The 25,902-nt window shown below is 31.4% G+C and overlaps 5 protein-coding genes across 8 annotated transcripts in view; 3 read left to right on the top strand and 2 right to left on the bottom strand.

Annotated features, from left to right (window-relative positions):
- The first annotated feature begins 17 nt into the window (after positions 1-17).
- LOC117603114 (uncharacterized) lies at positions 18-14,998 on the top strand. 3 transcript variants are annotated; one of them, XR_013063129.1, is made up of 9 exons: positions 18-5,361; positions 5,479-11,454; positions 11,944-12,150; positions 12,218-12,337; positions 12,423-12,680; positions 12,760-12,876; positions 12,947-13,018; positions 13,087-14,188; positions 14,913-14,998. XR_013063129.1 is itself a non-coding variant. In XM_034321913.2 (8 exons), the coding sequence occupies exons 1-8, from the start codon at positions 832-834 to the stop codon at positions 13,156-13,158; spliced, it is 11,352 nt and encodes a 3,783-aa protein (XP_034177804.2). In that variant the 5' UTR covers positions 18-831; the 3' UTR covers positions 13,159-14,377. The 3 variants fall into 3 exon arrangements, 1 of the variants encoding a protein (XP_034177804.2); XR_013063128.1 differs by having other exon boundaries at positions 14,852-14,984; XM_034321913.2 differs by lacking the exon at positions 14,913-14,998 and having other exon boundaries at positions 13,087-14,377.
- Positions 14,731-15,719, top strand: LOC117603118 (ADP-ribosylation factor-like protein 16). The gene is made up of 2 exons (XM_034321924.2): positions 14,731-14,998; positions 15,059-15,719. The coding sequence occupies exons 1-2, from the start codon at positions 14,792-14,794 to the stop codon at positions 15,377-15,379; spliced, it is 528 nt and encodes a 175-aa protein (XP_034177815.1). The 5' UTR covers positions 14,731-14,791; the 3' UTR covers positions 15,380-15,719.
- A 108-nt stretch (positions 15,720-15,827) lies between these two features.
- pic (DNA damage-binding protein pic) lies at positions 15,828-20,181 on the bottom strand. 2 transcript variants are annotated; one of them, XM_034321918.2, is made up of 5 exons: positions 19,888-20,180; positions 19,666-19,814; positions 16,674-19,390; positions 16,201-16,597; positions 15,828-16,130 (listed from the first exon to the last, which is right to left on the bottom strand). In XM_034321918.2, the coding sequence occupies exons 1-5, from the start codon at positions 19,955-19,957 to the stop codon at positions 16,047-16,049; spliced, it is 3,417 nt and encodes a 1,138-aa protein (XP_034177809.1). In that variant the 5' UTR covers positions 19,958-20,180; the 3' UTR covers positions 15,828-16,046. The 2 variants fall into 2 exon arrangements, with proteins under 2 accessions (XP_034177809.1, XP_034177810.1); XM_034321919.2 differs by lacking the exon at positions 19,666-19,814 and having other exon boundaries at positions 19,888-20,181.
- A 972-nt stretch (positions 20,182-21,153) lies between these two features.
- Positions 21,154-23,508, bottom strand: LOC117603117 (Hexamethylene bisacetamide inducible). Its single transcript, XM_034321923.2, has 2 exons — positions 22,905-23,508; positions 21,154-22,771 (listed from the first exon to the last, which is right to left on the bottom strand). The coding sequence occupies exons 1-2, from the start codon at positions 23,136-23,138 to the stop codon at positions 21,743-21,745; spliced, it is 1,263 nt and encodes a 420-aa protein (XP_034177814.1). The 5' UTR covers positions 23,139-23,508; the 3' UTR covers positions 21,154-21,742.
- Positions 23,509-24,489: 981 nt separating this feature from the next.
- Positions 24,490-25,902, top strand: part of LOC117602734 (uncharacterized) — a 169,850-nt gene continuing 168,437 nt past the window's right edge. The window contains exon 1 of the mRNA XM_076691121.1: positions 24,490-24,500. The gene's annotated coding sequence lies outside the window, so the exon portion shown is untranslated. The remainder of the gene's footprint in view (positions 24,501-25,902) is intronic.

The raw sequence follows: 25,902 nt of genomic DNA, 5'->3' as shown, positions 1-25,902 counted from the left end.
GTATATTGCGCAATAAAAGATAGTAAAAGTTGCTAAAGATAGATGTAATAGTATAAGGTGTGATATTTACATAGCAATAAGGTTTTTAACAATGAACCCTGATAATTTTGAAAATAATTTGAATGTTTTGAACGATCTTATAAATTTGCAAGTTCGTGACTAAGTTTGGGTTTTTAAATGTGAACAGCGAAAAATGTAATTAAAGGCGCAATACAACATGACGGTTGTACATAACGAACGTGTTTGTGCAAATGGTGCGAATGCAACATACAGTATATAGTGTTTGATCGTTGACTGTCACGTAAAAAAGCTACAATTAAAAAAAAAAAGCATTTCAGTTGAACCAAGTTGAACAGATGCATTTAAGAGGTAACTGTCTGTTATTTATTGAGGTTGACGATATTTGTCGTGCAACATGGCGATTTGAATAATAAGTGCACGTCGTTTTGTTGTTATTGCGTTTATGAAGGAAAGATTATACATAATATTCTTCTTGTAACAACACAAAGAAATATGTTTATGTTGATCATAGTACATGTTGTGGAACTTCACAGTAATTGAAGAATTTTTGTTGTCAAGAACATTTAAGAATAATAGAATATTCTTTTCTATATACTTTATGTACAATTTTGACTGTTACTTACAATAAGTTATAGTTATTTAAATATCTGCATCAAGTTCATTTAACTATGAAATTATTAAAATGTGTGTTATAATGGATTTACAAATTTCTATAAAATGTTTCCTTTTATGGAATGATAAAAGAACTGTAAAAGAACTGTAGGCTCAAATGTACTACCATAATTAAAGTGACATTATTAACAGTGGGCAATGAGCAATAGTGGATTCAGAGGAAGAGGTTTTGGACTAAGGGGAGCTCGTTCAAATGGTCCTGCCAATAGCTTCAATGGGCCCAGATTTCCGCATCCTGGATTTAATCATCCACGACCACCGCGACCACCTGGACCTGAAAAATGGATGGAACGTCCCAATTTCATGTTATGGCAACAAAATAAAAATTTTCTTTCGCATCCACAATATAGAGGTAATTTACAGTTTCGACCAAATAATAGAGGACGCATAGCAAGTGGTCGTGGAATAGTAAGATTTTCTGGTCCGGGTAGACCACCAGCTCCTCAGTATTGTGTGGGTTTTGTAAGAAATCCTGCACCTAGAGCATCATTATTACAAGAAGAGCAAGTAGATGATAAATCTGCAATAGTACCGCATATTCCTCTGCTTGGTTCTGAAGAAGAACGTCAGCAGAAGATTACAGAAACAGCTGATAAATTAAAACAGAAATTATCCTCTATAACAGAAGAAGAGCTTACAAATTTTTGGGAAGATGACTTATCTGTTTTACAAAATAATGGTTCAGTAGAAGAAAATACTCAAAACAAGGGTATTCCTGAACTTAGACATGAACCTCCAGAACTTGACTTGACTTTTACCGACTTCAAAGATATAGGTAGAGTTGATTGCAATAGTTCAAAACTTGAGAATACAGATGATACATTTAATAATGATGAAATTTTAATTACTTTTGAAGAGAGACCTACAGATAAAGTGACAAATGATGAAATTATTGTTATTGATGAAAATAAAGAAGAATCTTTAAATACCTCAAACTTAGTACAGGATAAAGATGTTTTGAATCAATCAAATATGTTAGAAAATAGTGAATATCATACAGAAATTGTTCATGACTTGCCTAATTCTAAATGTAATTTAGAAAATTTAAATGTACCATGCAATAATGTTATAGAAGATTTAACATGTTCAAATTCAAATGATACAGATGAAAAGTCATCTGATTTAAAAGAGAATTTAATAAATTTGGCATCCATAAGATTAACTGATGATTTAACAACAGAAAAATCTTCAGATTTGAGTAAGGTGAAAGCAACATCTAAATCGGAAACAATTATAAATGATCAAGATGTGTTTCAAGTAGATTTTTCAAAAAAAAGAGATTCAGCACTAATAGATACAAGGGATACAACTGTTCATCAAATTGATAATGCAGAAACAAAGTTAGTAAACAGTGAGCAAAATCAAAATGATGTACAAACTAAGGTATCCCAAGAAGAAACTTGTCAAAATTTGGTAAACATATCTGATCATTCTCAAAAAAGGTCATTAAATATTTCACCTTCCAGTGAAGAAATTCATTTAGATAATGTCTGTCGCTCAAAATCTTCAGTATGTCCAAGTTACACTGAAGTAAATAAGTTAAATCATGATACAAGATTGAATAATTCACCTGTTTTTCAACCAAGGGTCTTTAACATACCTCCTAGGTTTACTCCAAGAATTCAAGGACCTAGATGTCGTTGGACGTTTCAACAAAATGGAAAAAATTTATTATCTCATGGATCTCAAAGATTACCTTTTCATGGGAATAGAATGACTCCTCCGAGACATATTACACCGTTTCAGCCAAATGATTTGGTTCCAGTTATGTTTGGTTCAAGAGCACCACCACCATTTGCACCTGTTTCCAGCCATGATCATCAACAGAATGTACCATTCTCTTCTAAAGATTTGCCTCTTGCATTTGATCCAAGTGAACCTCCGCCAAATATAAGATCAAATGCAGTGATCGAGGCATCTATTATGCAGCCACATCCTAACTTTCATCCAAGAGGACCACCACCTAGAATTTCAACTAACGAACAGTTACCTGGATTTAATCCTCAACATCCAGCAGCAAAAGTTCATAAAAGAGATGAAACTCTTCAGCCACCACCGATTTTTGACCCACGACTTTCATCACGGGAACGTTCGAGTTTAATTACTCCATTAGATTCTTCAAGATCAAATATAGTACCCGTAAATTTAATGGAAACAACACCAATATCGGATTTTAATATAGCATCAAATTTTCCTCAATTACCTTCTATGAATATACCGACTCATCAACCTTACATTTCTAATGTACAAACGAATTTTCAACCTATTGTACCACAAACAAATAATGGGCAAGTAATGATGAGAGATTTTCCATTACTTCCACCACCTATAAATATTACTAACGTTCCACTACCTCAGCTAAAAGAACCTTCGTTAGAACAAACTTCTAGTTCCAGCCAATGTATAAATATGGATGATGGCTTGGAAGATATGCAAGAGGCAATGGAATTTGCAAAACAAGTCATGAATATGACAAAGGAAGTAGAAAATGAAAATATACCATCAGTGTGTTCGAAATTACCATTAACACCATCAGAAATTCCTATACCAAATGAAGATGTACCTAATTCTTCATCGTTAGAGGAAGAATATCCTCGTATATTAAAGAAGCAGAAAAAGAAAGAAAATAGAAATAAAAAATGTAAACAAAATATAATTTGTGGTCCAGAATTAAATAATCAAAAGCAAGAGGATATTAAAGCAATGGATGAAGAACAAATTCCACAAAATCAAAATAAAAATAACGATGGAACGTTATTAACACAAGATCAAATTCGACCTAAAGTAGTATTTAATTTAAGTTCCAAAACAAAGAAAATACATAAATCAGAAGAGTGGAATAGAGCTCCTATAAGTAATCAACAAAATAAGGAAACTTATCAGCAAGGTGTAACTCAAAAATGCAGTACAGAAAAGGTGATGCCTAAAAAATGTCTTGAAAATGAAAGAAATAGTACAATTCAAGATGAGAATCAGCAGAAAGAGGATAATGCTAAGGCAAACTTAACAGATTACATACAGACCGATCAATTAAATAACACGCTTTGTCATCAAGATCATACCAAAGATTTGGAAATATCACATCCACATTATTCAAATAATTTGAATACACAAAAGAATCAAACGTCCAAAAAGGAGTCTAAAAAGGTAGAAGCTCCTACTTCAGAATCTATGTGGAAAAGTAGAGTGATCAGTCGTTTTCTGAAAATGAGTAAAAACGATATTTGCAATATGGTTAATAATTCGAGTCTTCGCAAGTTCGATATTGCAATGAAACATTTGGTAAAAGAAAAAAGACCTTCTCTTTCTTTAGAAATGAGAAACACAGAAGATGAAAAAATGAAAGAGTACGATAGAGAAGAATTTATGAATCAATTGAATGCAATGCTAGATCCAGGTGCTGTAGTGGCTATTACAGATTTACCAACGGAATTCATTCATCATTTAAGTGAAGTCTTGCAGCTTGATCCAATGCCGTTTGATCTTGAATTACCTGAAACACAAAATGCAGATCAGAATGATGTTTCAAACATAAATACTACTAAACGTTCAAATAAAGGAATCACAGAATCTGGAGAAGATAATTCTTTGTACAATGGGGAAGAATTTTCTCATTTTTCTTTTTCACAGGAAAACGTTAAGTTATTGAAGTCTAATAAATTAAATAAGAAACAACAACAACCATTGTTCAATGAAGCAGATCTGGATGATATATTGTCAGAGGTTACAGATAAAACAAGAAAAAGTACAAAGCAAAGTATGATTTTATCGCTAGTACCAGAAAAATCTATTAAATCATGTAAAAGTTCTTCATTGATGCAACCAGCGATAGAACCTCTAGAACGTAACACATTTTTGCATATTTCTAATAAAACAGCTGCTGATCTTGATGACATTTTTTCAGCTGGAATCGCACGGGTTAAATCACATGGTAAAAGTACGGATTTGGATACCTTCAGATCTGAAAGGTACGAAAGATGGAACAGAAAAGATCAAGATGATCCAGATTCATTCAGAAATTTAACTAAAGAGGAATGGGAAGCCAAGTATGGATCTATAAATTCCACAACAGGTTTAACGATTCCACGAAAATGTTCCTCTAACAGTGTTGACAATCTGAGAATAGAGACAAAAAATGAGGAGAGGGAAAATTATCGTACACAGAGATATTGTTCATCAGATTCACCAATGAGACATTTAAGCTTAAGTCCCACGACGCGTGAAATTTCTCTATCGAGCCTATGTATCAGTGAATCAGAAGAAATGCGAAGAGTTGAATTATCGGAAAGTAACAGTGATTTAAGCACAACTAGTTCAAGCGATACTGACGAGGAAATTGTTTCTCCGAATGTGACAAAACTGTTAAAAGTCATTAAGGAAAAGGAAAAGATCGCGAAGAAAAGATCACTTAATGAAACGATAAGAGACGAAGTGGCTGCGGAAATAGAAAAAAAATGGAAGGAAAAGAGTAAATATAAAGAACGTAAATCTCGTAAACGTGAAAGAAGGAAAAGAGATAGAAAGGAGAGGCGCAAGAGAGAAAGGAAAAAACGGAGGAGCAGAAATTCTTATTCTGATACTTCAAAATCCAACGAGCACATGGAAGAGTTCCAATTACTCACAGAGAATGAAATAAAAAAGGAAGTAATTGTCAAGGAAGAACCAGCAGTAAGTACAGTCCAGGAGAATGTTACATTTAATGATGAAATTAATAATTTTTCTATTATTCCCACTTTGGCTAATAAATCTGACTTAGTTTCACTAATTGAATCTCAAAATTCACAGATAGAAAAACAGCAGATGTCTCGGGTTACGTGTGACATAACGTCGTCGCAAAATAGGAATAAACCAACCGTTGTTTCTATAACGGTGCAACCAAAAACGAAGGCACAATTAAAACAAATGCCAGAATTTAATAATATTCAAGAGAAGCAAATTGCAGTTACAAAAAATAATATATTAAACATGGAGAGTAAAAGCATGAAAGACCAAATTGAGAAGAGGAAAAATAATGAAACAATAAAGAATAATAGTGAACGAATAGATGCTGTTTCGCCTATAAATAATTCTTTTCATCAGATTAACGTATCTGTAAACATTACTGAACCGTCTACACTTATTCAACCGCAGATTGAAACTGTTAGTAATAATAATGGTATGAACACAAAGTTACTTATGTGTAGCACTTCAAATCCTATTACTGAAGTTAATGTAAGTAGTCAGTGTATTGATCAGAAAATAGTTGCAACAGGTACTTCTGCACTAGAGAGAAAAGGTAATTATAAGAAAATAGATATTAAAGCGTACAAAGAACGTGTGTTGCAGAAACGATTAAAAGAGCAAGATACATTAAAAGAAAATTCAAAAAATTCTGTTTCGTTTCATAAAACTTTGAGACATACTTCACCGATACACGCCACCGAGATAAAGACGATAGAATTAGATGAAAGTAAAAAGCAGTTTGGAGATCCGCAATTAGATACAACTAAACCAGCAAATATTCCGACCAAGGAAAATTCTAAGCAAGAAGCTAAAGAGAAAATTAACTTAGAGAATAAAGAATCTTTAGTTTCTGTACAGCCGAACAGTGTCAGTGGGTCAAGATTAGATATTGAAAAAAATAATACGGTCCTTGATGATTCTGTTAAGGTTCATAAAAATGATTTGAAATCTTCTTCTCAAGATACGACTGTACTATTGTCCACAAAACTACTACCGTCTACAGTCGATTCCGCTAAATTTAAAAACATTCGATCAGAAGGAGGTAAAGAATTGAAACTAAAGAAAGAAAAGGTGAAAAAATCTGTTGAAAAAAAGAAAAAACTGTTGACAAGAGAGAAACAAGCAGAAAAATGTATAGATAAAAATATTGAAGGTGCACATATACCAGCAATTATAAGTACAAGTAGTACTATTCAAATTACTGAAACAAGTGTAAGTTTATCTGAAACTCAAACTACCCATTCTGAAACATCTTCTAATGCAGATGCATTGGTAGCTGATAGTAAACCTAAGGAAGATAATGTTTGTTCTATGACAGCAGGAACCACCGGTGTTTCGTCTACCGACGATGATAATGAACAAGTTACTGATCAGATCAATGAAAAGATTTCAGAAAGTTCGACAAATTTAAAAAACAAAAAAGACGGTATTAAAATTAACGAAGTAAGTGTAGGAACAGCTGAGCCTGTGTTGCCTCTTTGTAAAGAATTATCAGTGAGTTTAATTCCACTTGAGCATACTCCACAAATTTCCATCGCAAAATCTATTACCATAGGAGAATGTGAAACAGGTACAATATCTCCTCCAGATATCGTTAATAAGGAATCACTTTCTTCATGTGAACGTGTTGATATTAACATTGAAAAAGAAAATGTAACTCCTATCACAACTGAAAATAATATAACTTCAAATATACAAGATACACAAGCTTTAAAAGCTGTTAATGAGAATGACAATGCAAAGGATAATAATGAATCTGTGCTTCAGTTGCAAGCTGTAGAAATTGCAAGTGATTATGATAAAGAACAGGAAGACAAATCTCCATGTAGTCCAAAAAGTCCATTCAAAGGTTTTCGTGAGGAATCCATTAAGGAAAATATTAATCGGGTATCTGAACTGTATAATTTAAAAGTAAACGATAAAAGTAATGAAAAAAATGCCGAAGAATGTTCTGAGCAATGGTTAGAACCACGTCTTGATAGTAAATCTGGTAGTGATCAAGCTACTGACAATGAGTCTTCTAAAAAACGAAAAAAAGACAGTGAAACATCAGCTTGTAACTTAATAAAACCTCAAAGTTCTACCGAAGGAGATACTACCGATGGAATTATTCACGATAATTTAAACATTATAGATAACACTGAGGTGGGTGGAAAAATATTAGAAACAGAAGATGGTAATATAATACAAGAGCAAAATGAGCAAGAAAAAGATATTTCACCTATGATCAATACACTCAGCCAGGATACATTTGACGAAAATAGTGAACCGTTTATTGTATTGGATGAGTATATAGATGATGCAGATGAAAAATCAATTGAGAAATTAAATACTCTTGATTTAGATCTTGAAGACTGTGTTGCAAGAGATGCAGATATATTTACGAGTCAACATCTCGAAGAAGAAAGGTGTTCAACGAACAGCATTAAATCATCGAACTTCAATTCGATAGATTTCAAAGATTTATCAGAAGTCTTGGATAAGAATAATGATCGTGAAGAGAATCAAGATCATATCATTTCCACAGAGGATAAAGAGAAGTCACAAAATTCTAAATCAACTAATTCTATTATATCAACAATTCTAACAGAATCTCCACAGGATACTGAAACAAATACTCTACATAGTAACAATATGTCTCTGCATGATTCCGTAAGATCGGTAACACCTAAATTATCACTTAGAGAATCAAGAACTATAGAAGATGTTCATACCATTAATATACCAGAAAATAATTCTCAACTTAATTTAAAATGTTTCAACGTAATAAGATCAAGAACTACATCCGCTAAAAGTGAAACCTCGCTGAAGTTAAATGTTCCAACAAAAACTACTTTAAGAAAATCATTAGAAAATCTATCCATAGTTGGTACATCGTTGTCTGAAACGAATGTTGAGTTTTTAAAATCGAATAAAGAAACAAATAGCAGCGAACAAAAGGATAGTCTTGTAGATAAATCGATTTCAAAAACTTTAAGCAAATCAAACCAAAGAGAAGAGAATGATGCATTGCATAATGTAAAAAATAAATCTAAAATGAAACATAAAAAACGAAAGAAGCGTGATGTGTCAGAAAAGATGATAAAAGAAGCAGTGAACTCAGATGTTGTGGAAGTTAAACATCCAAACACGAAAGAAACGATCCTAGCTAGAATGATCGAGATTGATGTTGAGATTCATAAATTAATGACGGAGAAAATGACTCTATACCAGATGCTGACAAACGATACTTTACCAACCGAGAATAATTTGCAACAAAATAATGTAGTACATGAAAATAAAGTGGAAACACCGTCTGTGTTAATGTCACATTTAATACAGAATCTTGAACCTAGTCCTGTAACAAATCAGTGTGCCAAAAGAAGTATAGAAACTGTATCCGTAAAGGACATCACGGTTAATTCTGTACAATCAAATGTATCTAAAATACCAAATAAACGGGAACATCGTGCGGAGAAAAAGGGAAATTGTACTTCCACTTGTGATTCTGACGAAGAAGAGATCATAAATACCGAAGGTAAGAAATCATCAACTTCTAATAAAAAGAAAAAGCATAGATCTGAAAGGACAACTAAAAAATTGGAAAACAAATTAGACAGTAATGTATGTGTGAGTGATTTACGAGAGTCAATTGCAGAAAAGAGACAAGCTAATGGAATTAAATCATCATCTAAGAAAATCAGTGCAAAACAAGTAACAACAGAACATAAGTCTAGTCATAATTCAATAAATGAGATTAAATCTCAAGAAGATTCTAATGGAAAACCTGTACAACAAATTAATAAAGAAGATTCATCTAGCGATACTAAAGTGGAGATAGATCTTAATAAAGACGGTGGAAAAGTTGTTGAATCTACAGAATTGTCAAAAGATGAAGAGAACTGTTCGGTAAAAAATAATGAGAATACAACAGAAATTTCAAATAAGAAATATATACGTTTAAATTCAGCAATAAAGCCATTAGAGAAGAAACCATTGGAGAAGCCATTAATATATTCTGATGATAGTACTTGGGATTCTGTTCTTCAGAATTCAAGTGTACGTAATCAAAAGAAATCAAATACAGGACTTGCCCTTTTGGAGGAAACATACAAGAAAGAAATGGCGAAAACGCGAAAAATAAGAGTTGAAACGCGAAAGAAGAAAAAGAGAAAAATACATAGTGTACCAGAGGCTGTCGATAATTTAACTCCTGAAGAAGAGGAATTATCATTATCCGCACTGCGTGTTAAAAAGTTACACAAAAAGAAAAAACTACTTAATTCCCGAGATCAACGACTAGAAGAAACAAATACTGATCAACAGCTTTGGAGAAATGTGGTTGAAGTAATCAATGCTGTGGCAGAAAACAGAGCAGAACAGTTTCATGTAGAAGGATCAGAGAGACAATCAAGTGGTGATACTGGAGATATTGTACCTGACGTAACTGATGTAGAAAGAGATTCAAAATCAAAATCGTTAGAAGAAAGAGAAGATAATACAAATAACGATCTTAACAAAGACAATTTACAATCAACATTATGCTATGATGAACCAATTCAACAAAATTTGAAGAACAGTGTAACATCAAAGAGTGTAAGCAATTTGTTTGAAACGCCCATATTTAACAACATGTCTGAAGAAAATATGACAGAACCCGTTGTACAAGAAAGTTTGGAAAATAATAGCATAGAAATTGAAGATTCAAATATAGAAAATGTACATAACATCAATAATATCTCAGATGTTACAAAAACAGTCCTATATGAAGAAAAAGCAGATAAAGTTGAAGAATTAAATTTAGAAAAGGAAGATGTTAATATTAATACGAATCCTGTAACAAAGGAACTTTCTGATACTCTACAAATGCCTGTAGCTGAGATTCCTTATAATTCAAAAGAAGATTTTAATATCACAGTAAACAAAAATAAACCGAATGATTCTTCAGTTTCCCAAAAAAAGGATGATGTGAATATTACCTCTCAAGAATTTAATGACATGTCCCAAGATGAAGACATTGTAAATCTTAAAGAACAGAAAGATATGCAAAAAGTAAAAGTTTCTAATGAAGAAAATAATAACAAGAATTGGGCGTCCGTTTCCCTTCATGCAAACAGCGCAGAAACATTGAAAAGTGGAGAAACATCAAGTAAAAGGCCGTCTAAACGTAAGAGAGGAAGCAGCAAACCTCCTGTGCGAAGAAGTTCGAGGTATACGGAAGAAATCACAAAACATATAAAATTGGAAACTGATCTTCCATATATTGACCAAGAGCTACAGGATAAACAACAAATGACATTACCCGGTATATCACATACATTGTTATCTGAAAAAGAAGCTGAAAATACACCATCAAGTACTAAAAAATCCAAGCCTCAAAAATTCGTATTAAATAGGAAAAAATATAGATGTGAACCTCCAGCAGTTGAGATCCTCTCTGAACAATCAATTTTAACTGATAAACCAGTGAAAGAAATTAAAAAACGCAAACAATATACAACCAAAGAAATGACAAGTTGTGAAGTAAGATTAGCAGACTGCAAGCATACAATTTTAAATCCAGATGTAAGTTCTGATGTATTACAGAGGTATGGGATCTCTAAAATTAATTCCTGTACATACTTCAATTCAACTCAAGTAGATTCTGTGCTAAATGCTATGCAATTAACATCAATTAAAAATTTGCCAAGTGTATGTACTAAACGAAAAATTTCAATGACTGAATGCTCACAAAGTGAATCATCAAAATTGAACAGATCTAAAAGCTCACAACCTTTCAATAATGAAATAAATTTAATTAACGTTGAGGACGATAATGCAGAGCATACAAATCCCGATATCGATGTTATGCCAACTTTAACAAAAGAGCCAGTTACACTAAATATTTCACAAGATTGTGAAAATCCAGATATTGAAATTGTGGAAGAAAAGAAAACTTCTACTACAAACCAACAGTATAGTAATTCTGAGTCAACATTAACTGTGATAGATACGAACGATGATAAAGAATTACCAAGGACACAATATACAGTCCACAAAGGTCCTATATTAGATATTAAGGTAAAGAAACGACGGCACCGTAGAAGAAGAATAAAATGAAAATATTAATAATATAAATTCATTACTTCTTTTTATTTATATAAACATTTTATTTTTTTTAAGGTGCTCATTATTTTTTTTTTTTTCATAAAAGTTTGTAATACTGTTTTTTCTCATTTTTGTTATCAATTAAAAATTTTATATTTTATAAAAAAAATTTCGTTAGCTACAAGTGTACTACTAATAGGAATAGTCTTAATAAAATTGTCTAAATTTCTATTTTCAAAGATTTCACTCATTATTATCCTTCTTTACCTTTTTTATTATTATTTATTTAATAAACAATTGATTCCATTTACTGATATTGCACAAAAATTAAAGAATATTAAAGAAGAAATAATACTTTTCTATGATTGAACATAATATTCTGTGGTGAGGTTTTAAAAGTCATGTTACATTAACATTGATTACATTTAATCATTTAATTGTAAGAACAAATATGTCCTTTAGGTTTTTGAGAATTCATTCCTAGCTGCAAGTGAAGATGGCAGAATATATAGGTACAATCAAGCATCTAATGGAATATTAAACATCTATAAAGGTCATAAAGCAGCAGTAACTTGTTTATATGTATATAAAACAACCAATACAGATATTAGTAAAGAATGGATGTTTTCTGGTTCACTGGATGGAACTTTAAGATGTTATAATATCACGGTAAGTAAAGTCTCATTATAATATACAGCAATATAAAATACACTGCTATATATATTATTTTCATTAGACTGGAGCACAAGTAAGAGATACAGCAGACATAGGTAGCCCCGTACAGTGTATGGATGAAGCATGGGGGATGATTTTCATTGGTACCAAGTCTGGTCACGTATCCCGCTACCACATAAAGGTTTGTCAGAAAAATATCATAAACAAGACTGTGTTTTATAACATTGTGTATGAATTTTTTGTAAAAGAAGACACTGTTTTCCCAGTTAGGTGTTATCAAAGGAGACAGTATACAGTTTTCAGATAAATCTGTACTAGCTTTAAAAGCAACCAACGAGGGTCCACGAAAAGTTCTCATTGTAGCATCACGGAGTCAACCGATAACTATACGAGATGCTCAAAACGGCCTATTTCTTCGTACAATTTGCGGTCAAAAGAGTCATACAGTGTATAGTTTAATGCGTGATAATAATCTAATTTATTGTGGAACTAGTAGCACATCTATACCTGTCTTTGATTTTACAGTGAGTAAAAATTATAAATATAATTAGTCAGTATGTATGTATAAAACTTACTCAATTCATACGTATCTCTTCTTCATAGAATGGTGAACAAATATTACAGTATGATGCAGGAGTAGGAATCGTTTGTATGCGCCTATACAGAGATTTACTGTTTGCCGGTTGTTACGACGGAAATATTTATGTATTTAATACGAAGGTTAATATTTTATCTAGAAAAAAGAAAACAATATTATGAAAGATGATGCTTAACTTTAAACAAATTGCAGGATCACCGACTTGTGTGTAGCATACCTGGACCAGGCAATATGTTATTAAGTATGGAAATTATAGACAATAAGGTATTTATTTTGTTAAAGTAATTTAAAAAAAGTGATTTAACATAATATGTAAATATTTACGTTTACAGATCATAGCTGGTAGCAAAGACAAACGTTTGCAATCATGGCAAATGCCACTACAAGTGCGGATTTTGTTATAGGTGAACCAAATTTGTACTAATACATCTTAGTCTAGTCGTGCTCCTAAGACAAAAAGTATTGAATTACTTTGGAGTACAGTAAACTTCTATAAAATAATTGTACAAATTAAGAGAACTAGATTTATATGTATATACACCTATAATATATATATATATATACATAACTTATTTACAAAACAATGCACATAAATAATATAAATACGTTTGTACAGAAAATTAAATTATTGGTATTGTGATGAGATCGAAATATTTACAATACACTAGAGAAATGTACTAGATTTTTGTCTGTAAAAAGCGATGAAAGAAAAAAGTATTTATTCGATTTTATAAACTTGCGCTATTGAGGACAAACCTGCTGTGCCTTGTGCGCGTTACCAAGTCCTTTTTTTTGGTATTATCAAATAAAAATACATATAAACGATACCTAAATCAGACTAAAAATTGCACTTTATAATTCAAAATTCTGTAACCTTTGCACTTAATTTTTTTTCTTTGTATGTGTTATAAAATATATTTATATTAGAATGTATTTCAATATAGTATTGCATACTTAATTAAACAGTAACACAATAAATGCAAATGCTGATATTATAATTTATATGTTATATTAAGTTTTCAGACTATTAACTTTTTATACACTGCTTAATAAGTGCAAAGGATTGAAATGCTTAGTACTAATATTGTAACATTTCAATAACGTTAATAAGACATATGTATCTGAGTTTATTGATAAATTGCATATCTTACCAAATAGTAATTGTTGCAGTTTTCTCACTATCAATAATTATTCTTTCTCCATTCATTCTTTTCTGATAATATGCATATATGTATCTTGTTCTGTACATGTTACTTTAAATTGTTATTCATATGGTAACTTTAATGCATTAGCCATGTTTTGTTGATTTTTTAGTACCGAATTTATTTAATATTGTTTTCTAATTTGTTAATAGAGAAAAGAAAGATGTTTATCCTCTTGATAGAATGGACAAATAATCTTAAAATGTAATTGTGATGAAATGTATATGTTAAGGTAATCTGTGTATATTATACATCACATGAAATATATAATTTTTAGAGGGAAATAAAATTTGTAGAGGAATTATATACCATTCCGTATTTTACCGTGTACTTCACCTATAACATATAATATTACATCCAATATGCATTGTATTTGTAAAATTATACATAAATTGATAATTAAACAATGTTGTATTTTGCATAAGTTCATTGTATATTTAGTGTTTGTTACGTGTAATAATAAAACACTTTCCGTATCTTTGACAAAGTTTATAGAATTTGTTTTTGGAAATAAAATTTCTACATAAATTAGTAATAGTAATGTACAGAGTTTTAAAGTTTTGTACATTAAATTGTATGAAAGTGTTATAAAAAGTTTGATAAAATACTTGAATCTCATACTAAAGATAATTTATTCTTTAAAGCTTAATTCAAATTTTTGTATAAGTATGTGGCTAATTAGTATCAAAATGATAAATATATATTTATATTCTCTATAGATACGAACTTGTTAAATCAATAAACCTTTACACATATACACATAAGATGATAATTTTTCAATGAAAGCATTAAAAATAATTTCCCACGTAAACAAAATTAAGTTAAACCATTTAAAATGTGTTTATGCCTTGGTCCTGCTAAGTCTGGCAAAACTATTTTAATGAAATGTTTACAGGGAGATGATGTAGATGATGCAACTCATACTGTTTCTACTAATGGTATAAATCTTTTTACAGTCAAAAACAATTCAGGTGAATTTGACATGGTTATTAAAGAAATTGGAGGTAGTATGGCACCGATATGGAAACACTATTTTGACAAGGTAATAGTTATACTTTTGAAATTGCAAATAAGAGAAAACTTTTAATTTTTTAATCTCTAGGTTCGAAAAATTATTTATGTAGTGGATGCGAGTAATCTTTGCCAGATAAGTGTAGCAGGAGTATTACTATATTCTATATTAGTAGACCCTAGATTGCAAAATATAAAAATTGCATTAACATTGAACAAAATGGATCTTTCTTATCGTCAAATGCGCAACGAAGCCTTACTTATGCTTCAATACTCTCGTCTGCAAAAAGAAATTACGCAAGAGCTAACTATATTTGAAACTAGTGGAATAACTAATGAAGGTATTGAAAAATTAAGAGAATGGTTATTTGACCCTGCTACTTTAAAATCTGCAATAAACGCAAATAAGTAGAATTAATATATAATACGAAATGATTTTATCTGGAAATGAATATTTCTTTTTATTTACACTCAATCTTATGAAGGTATAAAGATTATACAGATAGAAACTTATCAGTAGCTGACACCGATATTATTTTAATGTAACATATTGCTAAACTTTCCTCAAATTTATCTGTTTGCATTGAAAAATGGAAATATCACAAATAAAACTCATTATTCATCTCTAAGCATAAGAGATTTCTTTTGTAGTTTGATATTAATTTCATTAATTTTCACAATAACTGTAAAATTTGATCAAAAAGTTTTTGAATTCATTCCACCTAAGTACTTACTGTTTAATAAATGTTAGTGATAAGAATAATCCGTTCTTAAAATAAATTCAAAAACTTTTTGACCAAAATTCAGATGCATGTACTTACAAAGTAAGTGAACTATTATAATAATACAACTCTAAATCAAACTACAAAAATTCAAGTGTATATTATTGAAAACAGCTTTTATAAGGATAACATTGAAGAAAATGTACTGCTTTTTTTTGTACTACTAATGATAAATATATAATTATACGTACAATTCTTAATTCATTTTTCAAATATTAAGACTTTCCTTACCGATCTATCCGTCTGTGAGCTTCTTAAAATGTAATAAACTATACAAATCAGGCAAAAAACTACATTTTAATGTATTCTTGTAAGATCCTCTACTATTTTTACAAGATCATCTACTGTTGCTTCTTTTTTCATGCCACTAGGATCGTCGATCTATAAAAAGGAAAACAAATTAGAAATAGAAATAAACTATACATATAATTAAAAACAAAAAATTATTTACCATAAGACCCATCGCAACTTCCGCCATTTTATCGGGACTTAAGTCGAGAAAACTTTCTATCAAATCTCCGTCTATGAATCCTTCACACTGTTCAATTTTTAGTTCAGTATTAAAACTCCTCCAAAAGTTATGTTCTATTTTACCAACGCTTTTTATTACACTTGTTAATCTGTCTTCAAGATTTCTTAAAGATTCATAGAATGAAAATGGAATTTGTGTAACCAAACCAATTGCACCGCTGACGGTACCAAACAATACGCAACCTTGTGTGGGAGTACTTGATTCACCTAAATTTTGCATTACTAAAGATCCATGTCGGAAAACATTGACCATATCACCTAAGTGAAATTGTCCAACTTCTTGCATTTGTTGTCTTTCATCTTCTGACGTAGCAGCACTGAATTAAATTTTAATTTATTACCATATGGTATTAAAGGTATGCATAAACATAATAAAAAAACGTGTAATCTTACCTATCCTTTTGACAAACAAAAAGATTGAAACAATTTTCAGCACCTAAGAATGTATCATCATCTAGAATTTCAATAGCAGTCATCCAGTTTGGATTGTAATCTCTTGCAATTTCTTCAAAGCTACCTTCCATTGTTTTATATTGTAGCAATGTAAGAGATCTCATGAGATCTCCAACTAAAACAAAGTCTCCTTTTGTTTTCAAGTAAAGAGCAATGATGTTATTAAAGTGGCTACATTCTAGCCTGAGTTCTTTTTCTGCAGTCCATTCAAACAAACGAACAGTGCTATTAATACTAGCAAGAAGTTTTCCATTGAATTCAACCAAAGAATAACATGACCCTTTGATTTCTTTTTCAGCAACCTGTGTAAGTTTTCCATCATTCCAATGATATAAAAGTATTCTACCCATTTTTGGCTCAGTTTCGTCAGGATTAACACGGGCAGTTCCAACCACATAATAGAAAGTAGGATCTTCACCCAATTTTGTTGATATTAATGACAATGCATATTCATTAGGCATTAACATGTGTGCATGTAAAACTTCAAAAGTATGTTGATCTATAATGAGTAGATTATGTACTTCAATTTCTTGGCTAATATCACTTGCTGTAGGCTTATTGTGAGATGCAATGTGACTGCTGCTAGATGTTGAGGCAGCCTGTGTTGATGCTGAATGTCTTACAATGCTAACACCGCTACTGTCTTGAATATCAACCCGCATCGTTATTACACCGAATGTTTGAGAACTTTCTTGGTAAGCAATTCGTCTCGGTGATTCACCAAGAGGAACTGTTCGAATGTGCAGTTTTTGTATTTCATCTATTGTTCCTATTGTCACAGTACTGTCAGTTGCTAATGCTAAGCTATCAGGATATGATTCCGCGTTTAAAGAACACATGTGGTTTACTTCTTTCAAATTAACATTGCTGAATACTAGTTTATGATTTGATGAATAAATTACAGTCGGCCTATCAGAACATGCAAAAACATTGGTAGTAGACAATGATCTGAATGTTCTTAGGACTGTTGGCTGTGTACCCAAAGTAACTTTCTTTTTATCAGAAAGTATACCATTTTGTTTGTGTAAAGTAAAGTAATACATACTACCATCTCCAAGAGCGCATAAGAGATATGTATTACCTTCAAAGCATGTCATTAGAATAGATCTAGGTATAATTTCACCTCCAAGTAATTCTTTATTGATTTCTTCCAAAGCAGGTAAAGTTAAAATACGAACAGAAATATCAGTCCACAAGCCTACCGCAGCGATTTTTGCTTCGGTATTGCCATCTAATGGAGATATATCTAGACATGCTACTTCATACTGTAAGGTAGCAAATCCTTTTGGTACAATTTGTCCGCATGAAATTTCCATGTAAAATAAATCATTTCCTGTAGCACAGAGTACTTGTGTGCCATTACAAGCAACAACGCTAATGGTTCTTTTGTTTTCTGGTTCCCATTCAGACACAACTGTTTTAGTTTCGTGTGAAATTAATCTGGCAGATGTTGGTGTTATCTGGATAAATAAATCATTTGTAACATTTCCAGTATGAAAAGTTTGCTCATCAGAAACAAAGCCTGGAATGTCTGTTTCTTCAACTTCTTCCCCATTTAAAGTTAATATTCTGGTTTGCCCAACAAAAGATAACACCAAAGTATTGTCAAAATTACCTCCACCAATTTTCAATGCCCACATACCCTTGATTCCTGGCAAATCTATACTTGCATGTTCTTCAATGCCTATTCCATTTCTGATAATTCTAAGAGAACCTTCTTTGAAAGCTCCAGAACATGTAACCATTTGTCCCTGACCCTGCCTTTCAAGATCAACTACTGCCATATCAACTATCGGTGCCAAATTAGTAAAAGTTTCCATTGGAACACAATAGGAACCATTTTCATCTGCTTTTGTGATTAATTTAATTAACTGTGAATCACCCAAACGGCTACCAACAAATATTACTCCATTATCTAAATATGTAATGCATTCTGGTATGCTAATTTCTCCCAACAGTTCAACTTTTAGATCTTTCACAACTTGTGTACCATCTGGCTTCTTTTCTTGTTCTAAGAATAGCATAAACAAATGCCCAGCCATGTCTCCTAATAAATATCTGAGTCCTTGATTATCAACTTTAGCATAACATGTAATTGTACTCTGTTTAATAATTGGTGGTACAACAGCAACATATGTAGTTCCATCATGATACAATATGCTTTCCTGACCTATTATTATTGCACCACAAATAGGTGAAGGTACAGGAATAACCATCATAGCTTCACGTTCCACATTGTCTTGTCTCCAAGGTATCTTAACAAATTCTTTGTCTCTTAAAGATATTTCATGGGTTTTAACATGTCTGCCATTAATATCTTGATGAATTAAAATTAAAGTAGGATTAGCACATCCATGAAGAAAATTCACATCTTGTACTTGTTGTTCATCCATACGTATTGATGATGCTTTTAACTCTGGATTATCTTTGTCAAGAGGTATGATTTTAAATAGACCATCATATAATCTGAGGCCAATCACACGTGCCTTAGGATCAATCACAGCTTTAATTCCAGTTTCAGAAGCCTTCCCAATACGATCTGCCACATTTCCATGTGCTTTTGTTATAATTTCTATATCTTCTCCTTCTCCAATACATTCCAAAATCATAGCATTATAACGAGTAGTTAAAAGAAACAAAAGATCTTTCTTTTCATGCTGTAGAAATAATGTAATTTATTAATTATATACTAATTTATTTTATTGTAACTTAAAACTTATATGTTTGAATGATTGCATCTAATTTCTCAATCTATCATCGTGTACATACATTATTAATAATTAACTTTTAATACTTCTAAGGTTGTATTTCTTATTATAAATATAAATTTAGTGTACTGTACAAATTCTATTTTACTAAATATTAATGACAAAGCAAAAAAATAAACATGTAATGTATAACTCATCAAACAAGGATATCAGGATAACCTTACCGGTGGTCTAAAGAATTTAACGACTGCAATTTTTCCGTAAATTCCAACTTCTTTCAGTGGTCTTAAACCTTCAGGAGTAACGAGATAAATTTCTAATCGAACGTTTTTTGCTAGGATCAGATTCAGATCCGTAGGTGAGGTAAAATTACCTTTATAAGCAAAAAAAGAGTAGTTGTTTATCAACGTAAATTTGTTATTTTTTTACGAAACACATTTACTTACCTGTCACACACGCAGTGACAGCTGTAGGTTTGTGTGCTGTTACTACATAATGATGAGACATTGCTTTCATAATATTTTATCCAACAACACTTTTCTAAATTTGTTAACTATTCAAGCACAAGTGTGTACACACATACGATCAAGCCACTGGCCTTGCTTGGTTTTCAATTTCACGCCAGTGATACTAGATGGGATAGGTTTTTTCGCGCATGCGCAACTTTCCGTGATGCAACGATGAAAATTACAACAACGTATGCAACAGTACTTACACGTGACGGTGGCGCGGATCCCAGAGTTTTGGCGGGACTGCACTGAGCAGTAATAGGTTTTTTACCTTATCATTACCATTACCTTTTTGTCTTATATCATAACATCATATTATATTACTTATATTTATTGTTTATAATTCAATTTTAATTATTTAATTCAACATTTTTTAATAATTAAATGCAGGAGCACTATAGCACTCTCGTTTCATGCGAGTGATTACTTCGTTGATACTATATTCAATGCGCATGCGCGGAAATACCTATCCCATCTATACCGCAGTTCACCAGAGTCCGTAACTGCGAAAAGACCAGTTTTCGTTCTTCGCGCATCTCCAGTACGCATCTTCGCCCTGATTGGCGATACTCCCAAACGAAGTGGAAAGCGATTAGCAGAGAGCTCGCTGAGTTCCCCCACCATCTTCCAACCTGCGCGTCGCAGTTATGGACTCTGGTGAACTGCGGTCTTCACGCGCCATGAAGTTGGCAACAATTTACAAAGAATTAACACATTTCAAAAGGGATTTTTATATCAATATTTATATGTATATTGCTGATTAACAAATATGTTTTAATTAAAAAGTTGTATCACATTATAAATTAAAAAAGGGAAATTAACGTAAAAACAGTTATGCAAAATGACGACACATTGCTGTATAGACTTTATGTTGTTTAAAATATTTAAATAAAATACGTTTTTTATATGTATTAAATACAAATTTTGTAATATCTTACGGTATTAATTATGATTTTATTAAATTTTTTAGGGATATCTACATTCTAAAATAAATAGAGATATCCTTATAATCAGACACCTTCGCATTGTTGAACATTTTTCAACAAAGTTCATGTTTTGCATAAAATTTTAGGAGAATAACTATAATAAAAGAAAGAAAAACTTAAAATTTATTAAAAATGTAAAGTGCAAAATATTTTAATACATTATATATTTAGACCATAAACTAATATGTATTATTATTATTATACAATATTTAAACTTTTACAATATCACAATTTTAACATTAATTTGTATCTTCTTATTGTGTCTATACAGTTTTATAACTTATTAGTTGATGGTCTGTAAATTTCAAATTCATACATTCAGCAATTTTAAGTGGCAGCTCATTAAAAACAAATTGTTTTAAAAATAATTAACTCAATTGCATCATAATCAATAGCAATTAAATTAATATAAAGTAACATGATAGGATGTATACCAAAAATATATAACTTGCAAATTTGATCAAGTATATAACAATGCAGCCTGCACAAATATAAATTTGCTTTTCCATAAGATTAGCTGTGTATTTCCTACTTCATTACATGCTTACGTTGTTTACACAAAACAGTCTTAAAAGAAGTATAGGAAGTAAATTGTAAGGGCACATTCAAGGATAATCTAAGGTTACATATCCAATATCAGAAAGAGGATCAAGTTGATCAAGTTGATTTAAACCAGTCTTGCTTCCTAAATGGATAGAAGTAAAGCAAATATGCAGACCAATGACTATAATACGACTTGCATGTTAAGTCATTGAATCATTGAAACATTGAATAGACTTTTAATATAAAAAACAACTCTTTATAATTTATGTGGGGAGACCAACAATTTCTTGAATAGTTACATGACCATTTGAAAGATTAACTGGAGTCATAGATGCCTTAGAACTCTCACTTGAGCTACTATCACAACTATCACTTTTACTATCAGTGCTAGACACTGAACTGTCTTTCCTTTGACTATTTTCACGTCTAGAAGAATATCCCATGTGTTCTGGAGAAGAGCTAGAACTTAAAAGAGGACAACTACATCTGCTCCTATTCCCATTACTTGTACTATCACTGTCCCTTTCGCTATCAACACTTGAAACTGTACTGCCATGTCTTTGAGCTCTTAATGATTCATTTTCTCTCTTTAATTGTTCATTTTGTTGCATTAAATCATCGATCCGTTGTTGACAAATTTTCAATTTTTTTGCTGATTCTGAATCTGTATTACCACTTTTACTTTCCAAATCTCTGTCTTCTGTTTGATGAAAATTTTTGCCACGTAGACGTTTCGTCAATAAGTCTACTTTGGCCTCTAATTGTAGATATTCCTGTATTAATTCTGATTTACTTAATGTACTTAACCTTTCAGCATGAAGATCTTCATATGCTGTTGAGAATTCTTTAGTCAAGAATTCTTCTTCATCTTCTGGGGATGAATAAAAGTAATCTTCATCAGAGTCAACACTGAAACTAGAATCTCTAGTACGAGAAGGGGCTGGTTTTTGAAATGTAGCAGGTAATTCTGATGATACAGCTTCTGAAAGCTTCTGATCGAGATCTGGAAGATCACTGTGATCATCCATTAGAAATTGTGTAGTATTATATGGTGCTGGAGGCTGTCTACCAGTTTTTGCTAATCGACCTCTAGATCTATATCTTAACTGTTGTTGATATGATAATTGCTGTTTCGAATATGGCTTTAATTTTCTATGTTTAGGTTTACCTCTACGAGTTTTTCTTTTTTTTGCTGCAATATCAATTCCATCTTCGTGTTGACCTCCCTCTTGATCTCCACTGCCACTACCACTTTCAAACTTCCCAGAATTTTTTGTTAGTAGTTTGGAACACTGAAACAAAAATATTTCAATTAGTTTTAAATATTTAATTTATCGTATACAAAAAAAGTAGCATTACAAAATTTATTAGAATTAAAAATTTTTATTTTTAATGTTTAAAATAAATCAAAATTCTGTATCTTACAATTTTGTCATTAATATAGTTGCTTTTGTTGATATTTTTGCCAATAGGGAGCGGCACTTGCTCCGAAGCTGGCAACGATGACGCCGCAGGCGTCGGCTCTGCCTGTACGCCCTTCACGTCATGTACTTCATCAATGTCATCCGACACTTTCTCCATTACAGTTTTGCCGTTATGATTATCCATATTTGTAATATTGACTAAAATTCGGCTATTTACAGTGGTACAAGCACTCATTACCGTTAAAAACGCTACCTCATCCACAGATACTCTCTATTCCCGCTTTACGAACCGTACGCCTTCACCGCAAACAGCGACTGAATCGCCATGTTTGATTTATCCGTGATTCCGTACGATAGCGAAGCGCGACGTGCTAACGTTTCGGAGGAGTAGGGACATTTGCTCCGAAAGGTGGGGTGAATGTATTTGTCCCTACCAAACCCCACCATGCTCACTTATCCTTCAGGCACTACTCCCTGAAAGACTATGGCGGCTCTTCTCATACACATTGCACCCTTACGACCGTTAATTTAATGTTTATTACGTAGAACAACCAAAGATAATGATAAACGCATGGCAAGCATATTCCTTTACACAATACATTTCGAATATCAATAGGATTATTAATCTATTGTATGCGTATGTAATACAATTCATGTATAATATAATTTATGTACGTTGGGTCGATCGAACTATCAACGATTTAAAATGATTTGATGATCAAAACTTTGAATCAATAATCGTTAATATGTAAACGGAGAAAAAATTGTATTTTATCAAAAATTATTTCTTATCATTAATTTTATAGCGGTACTTATTAATTTATAACTCATGCTGCAAGTATACAAAACATTATTCAATATATTAAATATACTCCGTAACTTCGATAAAAAGAAACTAATTCCAATAATATTGTAAGTTGTAGATAGAAAGTAGTCTTTTTACAAAACTACTGATACCTAATTAGAAATAATGTTTCTGTTCGGAAACAAAACGCAGAATCTACCTCGGTTGCGAGTTGTCTGTAAATGTGTTCCTATAGGATGTTTGAAATGATAAATGTGTTTTTCTAATACGATGCAGTTTCAGTGTTTGTTATGATTACTTGCGAGTAGTTTTCGAAACTTAAGCTTTTTTCAACATACCAAACAAATATTTTTTATTTGTTGCCCTTATTCTCTATATTACAAATACTTTTACAATTTATTTATAATCTACAAAAACGGTTTAAGTACAAACGAGGTAATAAAAAATGTAATATGATGTAGCTGAATTGTTTGCTAAACCGAAGTACAATATATATATGTACTATGTTTGGTACAATACATACACCTCGACCTACTTTACACGTAGTTGCATATAATTGTATTATAGCTTATTATACGCACTCAATTTCATACCTGCAATTGGATAGCTACACTCAGATTTCCTTTCACGTGTATCATAGACAATATCTTTCGTAATTAATTCAGAATTCGCAGCATCAAAATCCCAACTTAAAAGATCAAACGATATAGTCGTAGGAATATACCGTGTGATATCTCTGCAGTTAGAAACTTGTTATTTTCTGATCAAATATGACTTTAAACCGAACCAAAGGTTTTCACTGTCCGTGACCGTGTCGCTTGCAATATTGCTACAGGTTATACGGTGAAATTAGTAATGGTGGAGTAGTGGACAGTAAATACCAAGCGTAGAAATATATTTAGCAATGTTAATTTAATGAGATATCCGCTCCAGTCAAACGATAGTTTACCGATTACATATTTACCTCGAGTGAAAATAAAGTTGATGAAAACCTGTTTGTACTTTGAATAGAGACATAAGAAAATACTTATAAATGATTTTCCTTACTCGTTCAATGTAACTATCGATCGTAATTGCATACATATTTGCTGTAATAACAGAAATGATAGAATACTTATAAACGATTCAAATTGCCTTTACTGTTCGATACGAATATCGATCAAAGCAGATGCGCTTCAATTACGTAATTTAAAATATTAAACTTTCATACATAGTGAATGGGAAAGAGGAAATAATTCGTGTGTCTTTCATGTAGATATTGATCTTGGTCATATATTTATAACTTTGCATGCATTCGACCTGTTTTACCACTTTAAAGATAAATGTAAAGAAACGGTGTTAAAATAAGCTTAAAATAAATGCAAATAGAAATTACATTTATAAACGTTTTCTATTTCAAAATGAATAAAATGTTTCCTACTAAAAAAAAAAAAGAAAAAAAAAAGTAAATTCAATATGACTGAAAAAAGACTGTACACGGTCTTTATTTTTTTTCGTATAAACACTAATCTATCGATCATTTTGTAATTGTAGATGTTTAGGTAAACACATCAACGACTACATATTGTGTAAGATAGTATATGCAGTACGGTATATATACTACTAATTTAAGAAGGGAATAACATACGTGACTAGCGCAACTATAAATACGTTCTCTATGTAGGAGACTCCTGCACCACCTTTCTTAAAACTTTTTCCTTGAAATGTAAATTCTTTCTGTTCGAATTAATTACGAACATACTATTCCTAAACACCGCGGTTGAATCGATTATATGGATAGAAAAATACGTACACTTATATAAATGTGTATCCAAATCTAATGTATTAAGTTGCAATGCACACACAATTGACAAGGCTATCATTGTTACGTGTATCAAATTACAGTCGTTAATATTATTTATGGGATTTAATATGTACCAAAGAATCATTTGTATAAGAACTAAATATTTATAAAGCAGTTGCTTCATATTGGAATTTTTTAAATAAGGAAATGAACAACTGTCCCATACAAAAAACTAATAAGAAAAGTTTGGAACTCAAAATGTAAAAAACATTATTTCGTGGATAATTATTGTGTCACATCTTTGAAATAAACGATTCCTTTCATCTTTCGAAAAAATTGATTTTTCTATTTAAGAAATCTACCGAGGTATGAAATGAGTGATTATTCCTTATGTAATATACGCGTAGATAT

The sequence above is a fragment of the Osmia lignaria genome, chromosome 12 (assembly GCF_051020975.1).
Source record: "Osmia lignaria lignaria isolate PbOS001 chromosome 12, iyOsmLign1, whole genome shotgun sequence".
Lineage (NCBI taxonomy): Eukaryota > Metazoa > Arthropoda > Insecta > Hymenoptera > Megachilidae > Osmia > Osmia lignaria.
Note: the sequence above shows the minus strand (reverse complement) of the source record. Positions and strands in the feature narration are given on the sequence as shown.

What these genes read in the sequence shown, in the direction of transcription:
- LOC117603114 (XM_034321913.2), top strand. Translation starts at nt 832, where the DNA reads ATGAGCAATAGTGGATTCAGAGGAAGAGGTTTTGGACTAAGGGGAGCT. An exon ending in TATCCCGCTACCACATAAAG is followed by an intron (nt 12,338 to 12,422) that starts GTTTGTCAGAAA and finishes CTGTTTTCCCAG; the next exon opens with TTAGGTGTTATCAAAGGAGA. An exon ending in TTTATGTATTTAATACGAAG is followed by an intron (nt 12,877 to 12,946) that starts GTTAATATTTTA and finishes AACAAATTGCAG; the next exon opens with GATCACCGACTTGTGTGTAG.
- LOC117603118 (XM_034321924.2), top strand. Translation starts at nt 14,792, where the DNA reads ATGTGTTTATGCCTTGGTCCTGCTAAGTCTGGCAAAACTATTTTAATG. An exon ending in GGAAACACTATTTTGACAAG is followed by an intron (nt 14,999 to 15,058) that starts GTAATAGTTATA and finishes TTTAATCTCTAG; the next exon opens with GTTCGAAAAATTATTTATGT.
- pic (XM_034321918.2), bottom strand. Translation starts at nt 19,957, where the DNA reads ATGAAAGCAATGTCTCATCATTATGTAGTAACAGCACACAAACCTACA. An exon ending in TGTCACTGCGTGTGTGACAG is followed by an intron (nt 19,815 to 19,887) that starts GTAAGTAAATGT and finishes TTGCTTATAAAG; the next exon opens with GTAATTTTACCTCACCTACG. An exon ending in AAGTTGCGATGGGTCTTATG is followed by an intron (nt 16,131 to 16,200) that starts GTAAATAATTTT and finishes TCCTTTTTATAG; the next exon opens with ATCGACGATCCTAGTGGCAT.
- LOC117603117 (XM_034321923.2), bottom strand. Translation starts at nt 23,138, where the DNA reads ATGAGTGCTTGTACCACTGTAAATAGCCGAATTTTAGTCAATATTACA. An exon ending in ACTATATTAATGACAAAATT is followed by an intron (nt 22,772 to 22,904) that starts GTAAGATACAGA and finishes TTTTTGTTTCAG; the next exon opens with TGTTCCAAACTACTAACAAA.